This window comes from Barbus barbus (assembly GCF_936440315.1).
Source record: "Barbus barbus genome assembly, chromosome: 32".
Taxonomy (NCBI): domain Eukaryota; kingdom Metazoa; phylum Chordata; class Actinopteri; order Cypriniformes; family Cyprinidae; genus Barbus; species Barbus barbus.
The window spans coordinates 871,890-888,720 of NC_136760.1; the positions used below are offsets into that span (position 1 = coordinate 871,890).

Sequence of the window (16,831 nt, forward strand, 5' to 3'; positions counted from 1 at the left end):
TTCTGGAGATCATGTGACACTGAAGACTGGAGTAATGATGCTGAAAAAACAGCTTTGATCACAGAAATACATTACAGTTTAACACATTCACACAGAAAACAGCTGTTTTAAATTGCAATATTGCATAATATTTATTTTTTATTAAATTTAACAATTTACATGATTTTTCTACTTAATGAATAGTTTTTAATAATATTTGTATACTATAATTTAAAAATAGTGATACTATTTAAGTGATAATATTTTTACTTTGGCATTTAATTAGTTTTACTTTGCATTTTATTGGAATACAATTCATTCTAAACATTTAACCATTTAATGTGCTCTATATGATTAATTTTATACTTTTTTTTTTTTAATGTTTAAGTTTGTGTGTGTGTGTGTGTGTGTGTGTGTGTGTGTGTGTGTGTGTGTGTGTGTGTGTGTGTGTGTGTGTGCGCGTTTTTGTGACAAATGAGGACATAAATTTGTATAATGACAGCTATGGCAGGTATTTCAAGGTGAAGGTGACTTTTCAGGACATTGCCCCATGTCCCCACTTTTCAAAACACTTATAAATCATACAGAGTGAGTTTTTTGGGGGAAAGTAGAAATGCACAGTCTCCTGTGAGGGCTAAGTTTAGGTGTAGGGTTGGTGTAGGGCAATAGCACACCCAGTTTGTTCAGTATAAAAACCATTACGCCTATGGAGAGTCCCCATAAACCACAAAAACCAACATGTGTGTGTGTGTGTCCCTGGAGCACAAAAGCAGTCATGAGTAACACAGGTATATTTGTAGCAATAGACAACAATACATTGTATGGATCAAAATTATACATTTCTCTTTTATGACAAAAATCATTAGGATATTAAGATCATGTTCCATGAAGATATTTAGTAAATCTCCTACCGTAAATATATCAAAGCTTAATTTTTGATTAGTAATATGCATTTCTAAGAACTTCATTTGAACAACTTTAAAGGAGATTTTCTCAATATTTAGATTTTTTTGCTCCCTCAGATTCCAGATTTTCTAATATTATTTATTCAGATGTGTACATCTCAATTTCAATAAATTGACACTTTTGACTGGTTTTGTGGTCCATGGTCACATATATATACATATACATATACATACATACATACATATATATATATATATATATATGGCTAATTGATGCTGATTGAGTTTGATTCTCTTACCGTATGTTCAGGCAGGCGAGAGAGCGCATGAACACACTGGAGCGACACGAGTCTCACTTTCTGCCGGAGTGAAAATAAAGTCAGAATCAGGCGAGTGTTGTCAGACGGAGTAAAATCAAACACACTGCTGAAGTGAGTACCATGGCAGGGCTGGCGGTGAGGAGCAGCAGGCGGGAGAAGAGCGCCTCCAGCTGGTTCCTGAGGGCCGGCGGCGGCTCCAGCAGCAGTGGAGTCAGACAGCAGAGAGTAGAGATCTGCACCGTCTGATCCGCACACAACAGAGCCTCCAGCAGCAGCGGCAGCAGCTGCACACAACAACACATTAACACACCAGGGGTGCAACACAATTAGGGATGTAACCATATCAAAATCTTTTTTCTTTTTGTGATATACCGTCTCAGTCTAAATTACATTCACACTGGTGTTTTTGAATTATTGAATATAGCAACAATAATTTTAGATAATTGTTATTCCTATGACAGTAATAGCCATATATTGTAAAACAATTACACTGTAAAATAAGTGAAAATTAGTATTTCATAGGTATATTATTTTTGCTTTACACTACAGTAGGGAAATTACAATACTTCTTCCCTAATTTCTACACTTGAAAGATATTTTGAATGTGGACTCATTTAAACCGCTCACCAGACAATTCAGATAATAAATGCAGTTTTGATGCTTTCTGATGTGACCGATCGCTGTATACTAACGAGTGCAATCATCCCTTCCTCTTTATTACTAGATTTAATGCAAAATATACATGAATGAGCATCTCACCCCTCACGTAATCACTCCGTGTTCATTTCCCTCACAGCTCGTTATTTACTAGAGAAATGAAGTCTAGAGAACAGCATTTCACTAAATATTAGACTATACTTCATTATACTTTACCTGTTAGAGTTGTCTTAATTATTTAATGTATATGTTTAAATAAATATTTGATGAAACAAGTTGTGCCTCTGTAAATTATTATATTTCAACAACAAATAGAAACGCTATAATTTAGAAGTAAATTTAAAAACAATTTACATGTTTGCATACAATTCTTTTTTATTTGAGCGTTGATTATAATTATAGTTAAAAATAAACCGTAATTAAATTCAAGTCTGGGCTCTGTTGTTAATTGTAACGTTATAGTAATGTAAAAGGACTCCCTATAGTTTCGAGCAGAAGCCGAGGTAGATTTTTATCTCCAAGAAAATTAATTATAATTGAATTTATTTAATAGAAAGAGCAATTTGTTCAGTAAACAATTGCTTAGTTAAAAAAACAAAAACAGTTTATGTTTAGTTTATTTCCTCCTGCTGTACTGAACCGTGCCGTCACAGTCGAGGTGCATACCGTCATGTTTGTGTCCCGGGACACCTCTACCAAACACACATCAGAGATCATTAATTAACACAAACTCCACTCACTGCAGGGAGCTCTGAGAGCTGGAGCTGCCTGGGAAGGTTACTGACGATGTGGGACAGCGCCTTCAAGTAACAAGACTTCTTCTCTGTGGAACAAAAACAACTATTTAGATGCCAAGCAACCTTTAAATATATACATGCATGTGTTTGTATTTAAATATACATATGTAAACAAAAACCTTTATTTAGGATGCGATTAGTCGTTTGACAGCACTATGTGAAACCCACTGAAACCAAATTGCCCCAAGAGGATAAATAAAGCACTACTCATCGCGGTACCCTGCTCTGCCGAGTTGAAGCCTTGAACCAGTTTGGAGGAGTTTTCAGCGAAGAAGCGCTGTCGGTACATGATGCGCACGACTGCGTGGAAATCACGATTGAGCACGTCTGGAGAGTCACTCATGAGGACACAGAAGCCATCGGCCGCCTGAGATCCTAACGCCGGGTCCGTCAACAGAGAGAAGAGCTGAAATACAGAGAGCAATCTAACACTGAGCCTCTGAAGCAGGACTGGAGACGGGAAGAGGAAACAAACACTACCTTGTCAGTCAGGGCTGTGGATAGCGGATGGTATCGTAAGAGCAGGGCTTTGGCCACCTGTGCAAAAGAAACTCGTGTTGATCAATGTTTATCTGTTCTGAATAGAAATAGATAGTCTCTTTGTTTCATGCAGACCATCTGAAGCATCAAAGCTTTGTTTGCATCAGTGATAAACAGCAGCTTTACAGCTCTGGAGTGACATGAATGTGATAACATTACAACAGAAGTTTTAGTTTTGGGTTAATTTTTACTTTAACTGAGTGGTCAGATTTAAAACCTTAATAAAGGCCCACACAAATAAAATTAACACTATGTATATACAGAACAAAACAACAACACAATTTTTTACTTAGGCTGGGGAACACATTCAACTACAAAACAGGGTCCTGTCAACTAAACACATAAAACAAACAAAATCAGTACTTGAAATAAATGAGGTTAAAATAAAATAAAATAAAGGCTAAGGCAACATTTCAGATTTTTAAGTCAAAGCAGTGAAACAACAAACAAATAATAAAAAAAAGACTAATAATATTAATCTAAATATTTGTTAAAAAAACAAAAATGACAGGCAAACAACACAAAATTACTAAAACTAAACTGAAACATACATATATACACATGTATATAGTACATACAGTATATATTATATACACACATGTATATATATACATATATATATAAACAATATCTATAAAACTATATCAATGATAAAATAATGCTGCCTACAAGTTTAAAATAATCAAGACATGTTTTATTCAATATATACATATGTATTAAAACTGGTTTACATACTAATAAATCAATATATATGACTGCTGATTATGGCTGATGCGGTAATAATGTGTTTAAAAAAGGCAAACAGATTAAAAACACTTAAAATCTAGACTTTATTCTTTGGTGTTTTTGAGGTAATATTTTCTATGTTTATGTTTTTACATTATATGCTAATGATTGTTTTTATATATATATACACATCATGCATTTTATATTATATTGTGTTGTAATTCACTTTGTTCAGTATTTTATTCTTTGGTCAGCATTGCCTTTTAAATTTTACTCACTGAAATGATAATGAAGACTTTTGTTGTACTATTTATGATATTTTTATGACCTTAAATCTGATGGAACTGCCGTGTGAACACTGGTTACTGATGGGCAAATCAAAACAATGTAAGAAAGGCAGTTCAGACATGAAGTGGTTGATGTTTACCCAGAGCAGCAGCGTGAAGGCTTGTGTTCGCTGAGCAGAGCAAACGTTCTCCAGCTCCACGCCGATCCTCTTCATCACCCTCTCCAGCACCGCATCTAGAGCTTCACCTGAACACACACAGCATGCGTGATGATGATCAGGTAAATCAACTCCAGAGCTCAGATAACTCATGCATTATTCCAGTGACGTACAGCGATAGAAAACAGTATTCCATTAGATCATGGAGCACAAGATTTAGGGCATGTGATTTGGGAAGCAGATCAATCTTGTGTACCTGCCGGCCTCTTGTTGACCAAACCAGCGAAGCATTTGGCTGCAAAGGTGTAGGAGAACAGGTGAGGACACGAGCAGCTCAGATCCTCCAGCTGCACCAGAAGCCTGTCCATCTCTGGGATCTCCACCTGTCGTTAGTCAACTCAATTACATCAACTGTCCCATTAATGCTGTTCCTTACTCTTAAATAGTGTTGAAAATATGTATTTTGGTTCAGCCAATATGCATATGCAGTGCTAAACACAAGTTTTAGGAAACCAGAGCCTCCCAAACTTTTGCTTTGAGAGAAATTATGTTAATTACTATTATATGCTTTTTAAATACTAGATTTTTTTTGCAGTAAAATATTACAATAAAATAATAATTTAATATTATATTATTAAATTGTGCTTTATTGTAATTTCACTGTAAAGTAAAATCTAGTATTAAAGAAAAATATACTACTAATAATAACTATTGTTATTATGTTGGCTTGGCAAATGTCCCTGATGTCTAGTTTGCTGCTATATCGTTTCAGACTGATCATACTTAGTTTATTTATAATTAATTATTAAAAATGAAAAATTTCCCATAGACTTACATTGGTTGAGAAAAATTGCGCCCCTAAAGGAGTAATTCCCCTCGGGCAGAGCCGTATGACTTGATCAGTTTCACTATTAAATACATACATCTAACGCACACTGACAAGCTAAACCAGCTTATCTGATTATTACCGGCTCAGGGCTCATTAAGACATGACTGTCTGGCCAGTGCAGTCCGTACATGCTCATACAAACTACAGCATTTGCAGTTGTTTTAGAGCCTTTTAGATTAAAATATTCCAGCGACTGCATGCAATCCACCCATAGAACACAACACGAGCTAAATGCAGGTGTTTGTGAGCTGTTTTAGAGTGAAACTGAAGTCAGTCTGTGTCGATCGCGAGCTCACTGCAGTGTCCTCTTAAACTTGTTTATTTGCATTTGTTTCAGCCTTTTCAGTTAAAGCATTATTCATAAAACAGGTAGAAGAACAGTGCAAAGCTAAATTGATGTTAATGTTTTATTGACATGCACATCGCAATCGCGGAAGCTGCCCTCTGCGTTTGAAAGGAGAAATACATACAACAAACTACATCATTTCCATGTGTTTTGCAGCCTTATAAATCAAAACATTCCAGCGATCGAACACAGTACATATAGAAGAACATAATAAAATGAGTGTTTTTCTCTAACTGCAGAGCAACGCACAGCTCGGACGCTCGCGCTCATGAACTAAGAATGAACAATACTTCTACAGCATTTATCAGTTAATGTTCATTTCAGCATTTACTAATGCATTAAAATCACAAGTTGTGTTTGTTAACATTAATGTAGTGTGAACTAACATGAATAAACAATGAACAACTGTATTTTCATTAACTTTAACAAAGATTAATAAATAGTGTAATAAATGTATTGTTCATTGTTAGATACATTAATGTTAACAAATGATACCTTATTGTAAAGTGTTACAGAGTTATGAAGAAAAAAAATATTTTTTCCCCCAAATTGTGCAGCCCTACAATATACGGCTGTTGAAACCTTATACTGTATAAATATTGTGATGAGACATTACGGATTTAACTCACGCTGCGTGGAAGAGAGCAGACGCAGGCCATCAGCAGACACACCAACTGAGACGGACCCCGAGACTCGGCCTGACTCTGGAGGAAAACAGGCACAATTAATAAAGCAACACACAAACTAACCCTCCATTCATCTACATTATCGTGATGTTTTCATCAGCTGTTTGGACTCTCATTTACTGCAGAGCATCCACTGATGAGACAGTGATGCAATGAAACCTGATGAAGACACAAACTCATCCTGATCTCTGATCATCTGAGGGCGAGCACGTTTTCAGTTTTGGGTGAACTATTCCTTTAAATCTGACCAGAACAGCCTCTGACATCGGAGTCAAACTCATGTAATCTGGATTGACGAAAGTTAACCTGACGACTGAATGTGATTGATCTCGTCACACCTGGAGCAACTGGATTTTGGAAGGGAAGGCATTCTCTGGCAGAAAGGACACGTCTCCATCCAGGAACAGAGAAACCGCCCGGGTGGCCATGCGCGACGCTAATCTGTAACAAAACAATAAGCCTTGCATTTGAAAATGTATAATTTTATTAGGGCTGGGTTTTTCCATCTTCATTTCGATGAACTGACATAGATCATTAAATCCCAAGATTGATCTTTTAGTGCACTGATGCATGAACAAAACTTTATTTGCAGGGTGTCTGCCATCCAATATTTATAATAAGCTTTGTTACTTTTGATATGAAACAAAGTCTCAACTTTCAAATTCTGTCAATTTTATAATGAAATTCAAACAAATGTGGTTTTGACGCTCTTTAATGTGGCATGACAGATCACTGTAGCCGTGAATCAATCATCTCTTCCTCTTTACTACTAGTTATAGCACAAATAATCATGAAAAAAAACATCAGAAGGTGTTGAAAGAAACAGTATAATTTACTGAAATGTATCGCGTCTCATGTAATCGCACAATCAGTGTTTCAACCGCGAAAAGACATCAATAAAACAGCTTGTAAACGATGTCACATAACATGGAAAGCCACTCAGTACTTATCCAGTATCCATTCAATAATAGTCAGTAGGGCTGCAACTAACGATTATTTTAATAATCGATTAATCTGTCGATTATATTTTCGATTAATCGATGAATCGGATAAAAAAACCCAAAAACAAGGCATTCATTTCCAACCCTTTATTCAAAAACAGAACTAAAATATTTAGAAAGTGCACAAACACGTTGCTCCTTGAACATCCCAGAGCTGTTATAATAATAATAAAATAAAATAAAAATGGACTAACACAAAAAACATACACATGTATGCTTTACATCTGCCAAATATATAGACTTTTTTTTAAAATAAAGTGCCACCTGAGCTGCCAGAACAACAGGGGCGTGTCTAGAGCATTTTAAATGGGGGGGCCAGTCTGGGGCACTGCCTTAAAAGAGGGTGGCTGGGGTTGGATACACGATGTTAATAGGCCTATATTATATAGGCTATTAATTGCACAGTGTGAGATTCATTGGTACGCACAGAACTTTGTGAGATTGCGATGAACAAAGAGTGACAGCTTTATTGGTTATGAGCGCTCTTTGCAAGCTTTCTAGGCAATGCATTTAAAATGTAGAACTTTGTTTTTTGCCCACACACGTTGCAAAGTTTTGGGAATGACATCTGCATATTTATGCAGGATTCGCTCTCGAAGTATCAGCATATTGATAGTAATAGAAGGGACAAAATATGTGAAAATGTGCATTAAGAGAGCACCCCCACTTATTTCAGAAGCAGCTTTGGTGATTATTTCTGGAACCTGGTTGATATGCTTCTATAACTATATACAAAAACAACAAAATACAAATGCACTACATAATTTAATAAATGCATATAAATGCATATTTACAATTTAAGCACTTAACTAAAATAAGTATTAATAAAATTAATAACTAGAGAAGGCTAACTATATTCAGCTTGCTTCCATTTAGTGAGAAAAGCCTACTCTTCACTTGAATTAGAAAAAAAAGCTTTTCTGGTCTTCAGTGATGCGAGGATAACGTTTGAGCATACACACAATATCTGAGTGAGAGCCGAGCCAATTCATAAAAGAACAATGTAGATTTAAAAGCACACGTCCAGTTTTGTGCGAGTGAAGGAAATCCGCTTGCGAGTGGAGAGATGCGTGCTCGCGCATTACATGATCGCGCAACATTATGCGCTCTCGACATTTGTCATTTAGATCACCCTAAAATGCCTAAAATTAATAAAGAAGAGAAGTAAGCGGCCCTAGGTAGCTGACTACACATGCAAAGATACGCCAGATGCAGTTAGAAATGTATTAAAAACAAGCCTATCGCAAGACATCTGGTAGAGGGGGCACCTAACCACGTAGACACGCACCTGCAGAACAATAAATAATTTATAAAAAATAAAGAACAATACAAATCAGAAAATTTAACAGGATTTGTTTGAATGTCATAACTTGTTCTCTACACTACACTGCAGACGCACACACTCGCAGACGCACACACTGACACACACACACTTACTTTGTTCAGACACTTTGCATTGCAGTTAACACACTTTTTCTGTTTATTTAGTGTGAAATGCTCCCACACCTTGGATGACTTGGGTCGCACGGATTTCTCTGCCTCCCATGTATCTTTCCTCTACCTCCGCTCGTTTTTTATTTTAGCTCCGCCCTGTCTATGAGGCGCCGAACTCTGCTAGCACCCGTGCGCGAGAGAGACCGAGTGTGTTCACTCCGCTCCGCGCTCAACTAAAGTTTTTTTTTTCTATTTTAATAATCAAACGTCTCCGCGTCGCGCGACACAACGAATCGATTATGAAATTCGTTGCCAACTCTTTTAGTAATCGATTTTTATCGATTTAATCGATTCGTTGTTGCAGCCCTAATAGTCAGCTAGAAAACAATAAAAGCTTTTGCTGAATATATGCACTATTTTACAATTTCATTATTTTTATATTCTTCATTAATGCATGTCTGAGTAAATATGTCATGAAAAGCCACTGTTTAAATGTTGATATTTTAACAAATTTGAGCAGAAACAATTATATAATGAAAAAATTTATTTCAAAAGTATTAAATATTACATATAAAAATAAATAGCACTTGATTTGTGACTGTTAATAATTGTAACCCTTAATTACTATAGTAATGTAACAACTATGGTGTCCTTATATAGTTTACAGATTGAGAGATTGAGAGATTGTTTTCCGTGTGCATGATATATGTGACCCTGGACCACAAAACCAGTCATAAGGTTACATTTCTTGAAATTGAGATTTATACATCATCTGAAAGCTGAATAAATAAGCTTTGTATAGTTTTGATGTATGCTTTGTTAGGAACGGACAACATTTGGGTGAGATGCAACTATTTGAAAATCTGGAATCTGAAATTTTTTTTAAAATAAAAATATTGGAAAATCTCCTTTAAAGTTGTCCAAATGAAGTCCTTAGCAATGCATAGGCCTATTACAAATCAAAAATTACGTTTCAATATATTTACGTTGGAAATTTACAAAATATGATTTTTTGTCATAAGAGAAATGTATCATTTTGATCCATACAATGTATTGTTGGCTATTGCTACAGATATACCTGTGTTACTCATGACTGCTTTTGTGCTCCAGGGTCATATATAACTGAGTGCTGTTTCTGCTGGACTCACTCTGTTGGTAAAGCAGCACAGGCTGTGCTGATGACAGGAACTAAAGCAGACAGGACGGCCTCATCTGTGAGTGGACTGCAGTGACCTGATAAACAAACCCACAGTTACATCTACAAACAGCACAAGCAAACACACACACACACACACACCAGAAAACCAGGGCAAACCCTGACCAGAGTCTCTGCTCTGCAGCGCCGCCTGTAAGCAGAGTCCTAGAAGTCGCGGAATGATGATGTCATGGAAGAATCGTCCGATCTCCTCAGAGTCACGCGTGTGCTCTGCTATCCTCCGCAAACCCACGCATACAGCGCTCACTTCCTCCACAGAGAAACCACAGCTACCTGAAAGAACAACAACATCTCAGCATTATATCAGAACTACATCAAGCCATAAGGTACAGGAGAATGTGCTAATCTGTGAATTTCACAGACCAATCAGCAACCATTAATTACCAAGACTTTGGTGGTCTAATCTGTCCTTCCAGAGTTTCATAACGAACTATAAATATTTACACTTACCATAATAACATAGAAGATCTCAAACACTTATGTAGGTCAATGATAACTACAATCGTGATACGACTTAGAGCTAGGGCTACAACACAAATTAAACTGATGATCACGATTATTATTTTGCTCAAATTATAACCATTACTGTCATTTTAGAAGTTTCTTTTTACATTTCATCAGAATTATTGGACTTTCACATAAGCACAAATAAACAGAACATCAAGTGATTTATTTCACTGCATCTAGATTCCTCATGTCTTATATCATATACACTAAATATATATTTTCTGTTATAAAAAGCTGAACCAGTGAAATTCCTAATATTAACGGCAACATTTCACAATTATACTACCAGTCACAAGTTTTTGAACAGTAAGATTTTTAATTTTTAATGTTGCGGTGGGCAAACATTGACAGAAGCAAAAGATCATCAGAAAGCAAAGCTTGTTTTAAAACCGTACTGTGAGCGAATCAGTGTTAATCTTTCTACAGCAAATTTTGATTTAGTTTTAATCATAGTCTTCTGACTAAAATGCTGTTTAGTTTTAGTCATCTGAATAGTTTTTAGTTTTAATCTAGATTTTTAGTTGACTAAACTAAACACCCAGAACATACAGGACTCATATTTAAATAGTATTTTTGCAAATGAACATTTACAGATACTAGTCCATATCTCGATTTGATTTAAAGACTTGAGACATGGACCTCAGAGACTTGTGAACATGTCTGTTATTCGTCAATGAAATTAACACTGGAGCGCATGTGTACCTGTGTGAGCCGAAGCGAGCGTCTGTAGAAGAACGGGAGCGCTTTCCTGCACCACGCTGAGCTGAGACGACACGGATGCTAACGCCGTCACGCAACGCTGGCGTACAGCTGCGTTACACTGATCTGTGGAGAAAAACAGTCCCTGATTACACACTAAAACCTGCCATAGATATTGTGTGTGTTATGTACTCTGGGTCTCACCTGACAGGATCTCTTCCTTCAGCCGAGGAATCATCCTGGAGATGAAGGCTTTGGGATGCAGACGAGCCAGAGAGCCTAAACACTCCCCCACAGCCGAACTGAGACACACAGATATCAGCTCGGGAAAAGCTCTACAGGAATAGTTGACATAAAAATGCAAACACATCTACCTCACTTGAGTATCGTCTTCCTCCAGGATGAGTCTGGTCAAATGATCAACAGCTTTCTCTACATCTGTCTGAGCCAGCAAACCTGTGAGGAGCAAAGCAGGAGCATCCCATGAGCATCTTATCATGTTTCTCAAATCAGTGCTTATTTAGTGCTACTTATTTTAGTATTATTTAATGTTATAGTTGTTCCTATTATTTCACTTCATTTATTCACTTTTTAACGCCATGCCAGCATCAAGGCTATTTTCATGGCGATCTCTGAATAAATTATACAAAGTAAACAATTAACAAAATGTTATATAAGACATTTCAGATGTACACTAGACAAATATTCTAAAATACATTCAGGTGATACATTTTTAAATAAATCAGTTAATGAACAAATCTGTAAGTACCGTTACTTGCAAGAGAAATGGCTACCCAATCATATGTTATGTCATATAATGAAATATATATTTAAATATAAATGAATTAAAAATATGCTGACCAAAGCTGCATTTATTTGATTTATTTAAAATGTTTTCTATGTGAATATGTGTTAAACTGTAATGTATTTCTGTGATCTGCAGCTGTATTTTCAGCATCATTACTGCAGTCTTCAGTGTCACATGATCTTCAGAAATCATAATAATATACTGATTTACTGATCAACAAACATTTCTGATTATTATCAATGCTGAAAACTGTGATGCGTGTTATTTTTCAGGATTCACAGATGAATAGAAAGTTCAAAAGAACAGCATTTATTTGAAATAGAAATCTATTGCAATATTATAAATGTCTTTACGGTCACTTTCATGCATCCTTGCTAAATAGCAGTATTAAGTTCTTGCACTCACCGGGCTGCTGTCCCAGTGCAGTGAGCACTCGTGTGGCTGTAACCTGTAGACCGCCGCTAGACTCCGTCAGCGCAGAGAAAACTACGCTACACAAAGACTGCTCAAACGCAATCAACACACTCTCCTCTGTGTTTTTATGCAGGAGACAGAGAGAAATAAATCAACACTGCACAGGTTATATTACTGGTGCATGCTGAGACTCTAGTAACAAACACACACTTAAAGAAAACAGTAGTCTTATATTTCTCATGTGAGAACTAACTGTATGTATGGTTTTGAGCAGGAGTTTGATCATGTTGATGTACCTCCATCTGCAGGCCGGCTGAGAGCGGTGGGCTGGACAAAACCCTGCAGAACCTCCAGCAGGGTGCGCCGCTGAGCACACTGTATAAACATCAAATGCATGAAATACAGCACAGTATGCCTGAGTTACATCTGGATAAATCTGCAGCAGGGCCTGACAGTGCAAGTTTTATCAAATATAAGGTTTTATATAATTTATGGTTGGCGGTAGCCATTGACTTCCATAGTATGGAATAAGTGCTATGGAAGTCAATGGCTACCGTCAACTGTCTGGTTACCACCATTCTTCAAAAATTATTTTGTGCTCAACTGAAAAACACAAAAGAAAGAAAGAAACTCATACAGGTTTGAAATAACTTGAGGGTGAGTAGACTGACAAAATGGTATTTTTTGGGTGGACTATCCCTTTAATTAATTATGTCGGTCTTTAAGTTTTTTAATGTTGTGAATGGACGAAAGAGTGCATATTTTACCTAACTTTATCATTTTAACTGAGTAGCCATAATTGGAAATTGTAAAGCACACGCATTTCATAATAAGAGTCCCTGTGATATTGTGCTTTTTATTTGTTTGTTTCAAATAAAAGCCCCAGCACCGCATTATGCAAATAGCGTTTTTGTTTTGTTTGTCTTTTTTTTAAATGAAATTATACTCTAAATAAGAAACTAAATTTGCCAGCAGGTGGCGGTAAATGTCTTTGAGTCATTCATTCAGGAATGAAGCAAATGGCTGTGTTTATGAATGGGCCTTTGAATCATTGGTTCACAGAACTTCACACGATTCGTTCAAAACACAGATTAATTTAGGAACTAAACACCGCTGTGTTGCTCAGAGACATGCAACAAATCTGCTATGGCTTTAAAGGTAATATGTTCTCAGCAAAATTATGCAAAAACATATTACGTTTAAAATATATTTAAAATATAACACGATATAAACTTCTTATTTACTGAACTGTTGTATAAAATCACATCTAAACTCGTGATATTCGGGAAAAACAGCATTCGTGTATTACTGCTCTCCCTGCTCGTGTGATATCATTTTTATATGATATAAATATGAAACAAACTCATACAGGGGCACTTTTTGTACCAATATCACAAAAAACCTGATCAGGACATCCCTATAAAAAAATTGTGACTTCATAGTGTTTTTTCCCATCCCACTGCATCTCATGTTTTAAAATGGAAAAAGTACTGTTTTTTGTTCCTTTGTATGAAAACTATACATACATGATGCCATTTTGTTTCTAATTGTTTAAGCAACTTAATTATATATGGTTTAGAAACATTATTTTAAACATTATGCACTTTTTTCCACAGATAGTTGTGATATTTTATTGCTTTGAGGAAACGCTTTAGTAATATTTTGCTCGATGCGCCCTCTTGTGGCCTCATGAGAGAAGCCAAAAGCTTTTTCCCCCTAACTAATATTATGCCTTTTAAAATTTGAATATTTACAATATTTAAGTACAAAATTCGAATTTAGTTTTTCAGCCATGTTGACAGCCCTACTGTGTAGTGAGTAATTGTTTAAGATGGACAAGACCGTACCTGCGTCCTGTTATTATACTGCTCCAGGAGGGCAGGTATGACGGCGGCTGACACCATCAGACTCGCTCTGTACGAGGCTCCGGCGGCGGCCTGCAGGAGTTTGGCGCTGGGCCACACCAGTTTGAGGTCTGGCTCACAGAGATGGTGCTGACAGTCTGAGAGGACGAGACACACACCAGCTGTGATGGGCAGAATAAGCCTGGGCGGCACGATATATGACTGTGTGTGAGCGTGAGGACATGACAGAGTTATGAGTCTGATCAGTCTTCCTTTGTCTGGATAATTAACTAGGCAGCCAGGAATGATCATGAAAAGATGTGCCCAGTCATAATTTATTTTGCACGATCATCTGTTTTAGCCCTTTCTGTACCATTCTTGCTTTAAAGGCATGGTTACTCGATTGCTCCTGTCTGCCGTTCTGCTGAGAGGTTCGTGAAAGAATCGGTTCTATTTAGTGAACTGGATGAATCAGTTCACCAAATCGGACTGAATCGTCTGAATCAGTTCACGGCTCGAGCAGCACAGATCTACAAGTTACTCAATCAAAACTCTCTTTCAGACGGCTGACAGTCACTCCGACTCGAAATGAGCCAAAACGAGCTGATGAAGACTAGTTTATTTACTTTACATGCTTTAGACATGTAAAACATATGCATTTCATATAATTATTGGGTGCTTTAATAATATAATTGCTTATAAGTGACGTCATTAAGTAAACAAACTGGTGAATCAGTTATTTGAATCAGTTCATCGAAACAAACGGAATAAAGCTCTGCATTACAGGTAATAATGTTGTAAATAATGTTCAGTTTCTTGCACAGAGTGATCGTTTTGCTTCATACGACCTCAATATATCATCAGGAGCCACGGGGATTCTTATTTTTTCCGCTTGTGTTGCTTTTTTTTTATTCTCAAAGTGACTATAGCTGCTGACTTGCATTTTATGAATCACTAAGTAGCACGGTTTCAGTTCAAAATCTTCTTTATGGTCCTACTGAAGAAAAAAAAAGTCACCTACATTTTGGGTATCCTGAGGGTGAGTAAATTAACAGAAGATTGTCATTTTTGGGTGAATGATCCCTTTAAACTCATGTAACTAATAAGAGGACATGTATACTCATCTATACCTTTGAGGACGAGGTTTAGAAACACCTGCAGCACATCCTCCGAGTCTGAATCGAGCACAGAACGAGAAAGACTGGACACCAGCGCGCTGAGAGCCGACAGACCGGCTGATTCCACCCTCTCACTGGCCGTCTGGAACACCTGCAACACCATCAATAATCACAAAATAAATGTTAAAAAAAATCTTGCCTACAAACTTAATGCATGTTGACTGAAGCGCGCGCACAAAAAGCTGCTTCTCACACATGCATGAATGGTCAAAAGTACACAAAGTTATGTCCAAGTGCCCATCTTTATGAGTAGACACATAAACACAGAACAGGAGAAAATTAGATGTGTATCAATATTGAATCCATGCACTCTTAAAGTGACAGCAGCCTAATATAGCTGCTGCTGTCTGTGTCTTTACAGCAACCAGCAAATGAAGAGTTCAGATGCAAAAGCCATTAAGTACGTCTGACGTTTTTCTTTCAAATTAGCATTTCTTTCTGGCTACTATGTATAGACTTCTATGTAAGTACTGGCACTTCTGAATAGGCTGAGGCTGGGATTTAACGCATCTGAAGTGAAAGTGCTTGATAAGCATGCTTCACATGAGTTTTTGCTTCAAATGTTGAAATTATAGTCAAATTTAGATTAAAAACTTCTCATGCTGCATGTACGCTGCTTCTTTGTTTGGATCATGATTAAAATGCATTAGCTGTCTCTCATTTTAAATGGAAAGAGCACAGACAAAGCCTTATTTTGTTTATATGGAGAGATTTATTTTATGTGTGTAACTTATTTGATTTGGGGTTTGTTTTAAAATTTCAGTTTAGTTTTGTTATATTTCAATTTCACAAAGAAACGTGCAGCAATAGCCTAATAAAAGGACACCTCATTTACTGTATAATGTCTTCAATCTCATTTTGTTAAAAAAAATCATGAGAAAATAGAATAGTGAAATCAAAATCGTGAGTTGAGTGAATCGTTACATCCCTAGTCACAGGGTTTATCTAAAAATAAATTATTTCATCATCCATTCACCCTCAAACAAACAATGATGGCAGCCATTGGAAAAATAATACAATGGAAGTTGTTTTGTTTACCCACAAACTTTTTCAAAAGAAAATATCTTTTGTGTTTGACAGATGATAGAAACTCATACAGGTTTGTAACAAGTGGAGGGTGAGTAGATGGTGACAGAACTCTCATTTGTGAGTGAACTATCCCTTTAAGGCAGCTTTTTATAATTATTTATAGCAATTATTGATTTGTCTGCACTGGCACTATCGGATGAGAACAAAACAGCTGAATTGACTATGTTGTCTTTTGTAGAGCTGCCTTGGAATTGTTGTTTCATAATTGATGAGATTTTGAACTCAACTGAAGTGAATCAACATTGAACTAAACTAAGCTTAATTAAAATTAAATGAACATTAAACTACTATCTCACTTACTTTGCAACACGTGACACTGTAATTGAACTGAATCAACATTGATCTGAGCTG

The 16,831-nt window shown here is 36.5% G+C and overlaps 1 protein-coding gene across 1 annotated transcript in view; it reads right to left on the reverse strand.

Annotated features, from left to right (window-relative positions):
• The window catches only part of mms19 (MMS19 homolog, cytosolic iron-sulfur assembly component), a 42,315-nt gene that overhangs the window by 1,495 nt on the left and 23,989 nt on the right, over positions 1-16,831 (reverse strand). Inside the window, exons 14-31 of the mRNA XM_079389504.1 lie at positions 15,344-15,482; positions 14,217-14,371; positions 12,666-12,744; positions 12,361-12,486; positions 11,522-11,603; positions 11,352-11,449; positions 11,151-11,273; positions 10,047-10,214; positions 9,874-9,958; positions 6,629-6,731; positions 6,234-6,308; positions 4,626-4,752; positions 4,352-4,458; positions 3,139-3,195; positions 2,878-3,064; positions 2,602-2,684; positions 1,324-1,488; positions 1,184-1,243 (exon numbers count right to left, since the gene is read on the reverse strand). Of these exons, the coding sequence (XP_079245630.1) occupies positions 1,184-1,243; positions 1,324-1,488; positions 2,602-2,684; positions 2,878-3,064; positions 3,139-3,195; positions 4,352-4,458; positions 4,626-4,752; positions 6,234-6,308; positions 6,629-6,731; positions 9,874-9,958; positions 10,047-10,214; positions 11,151-11,273; positions 11,352-11,449; positions 11,522-11,603; positions 12,361-12,486; positions 12,666-12,744; positions 14,217-14,371; positions 15,344-15,482 (2,019 nt within the window). The remainder of the gene's footprint in view (positions 1-1,183; positions 1,244-1,323; positions 1,489-2,601; positions 2,685-2,877; positions 3,065-3,138; positions 3,196-4,351; positions 4,459-4,625; positions 4,753-6,233; positions 6,309-6,628; positions 6,732-9,873; positions 9,959-10,046; positions 10,215-11,150; positions 11,274-11,351; positions 11,450-11,521; positions 11,604-12,360; positions 12,487-12,665; positions 12,745-14,216; positions 14,372-15,343; positions 15,483-16,831) is intronic.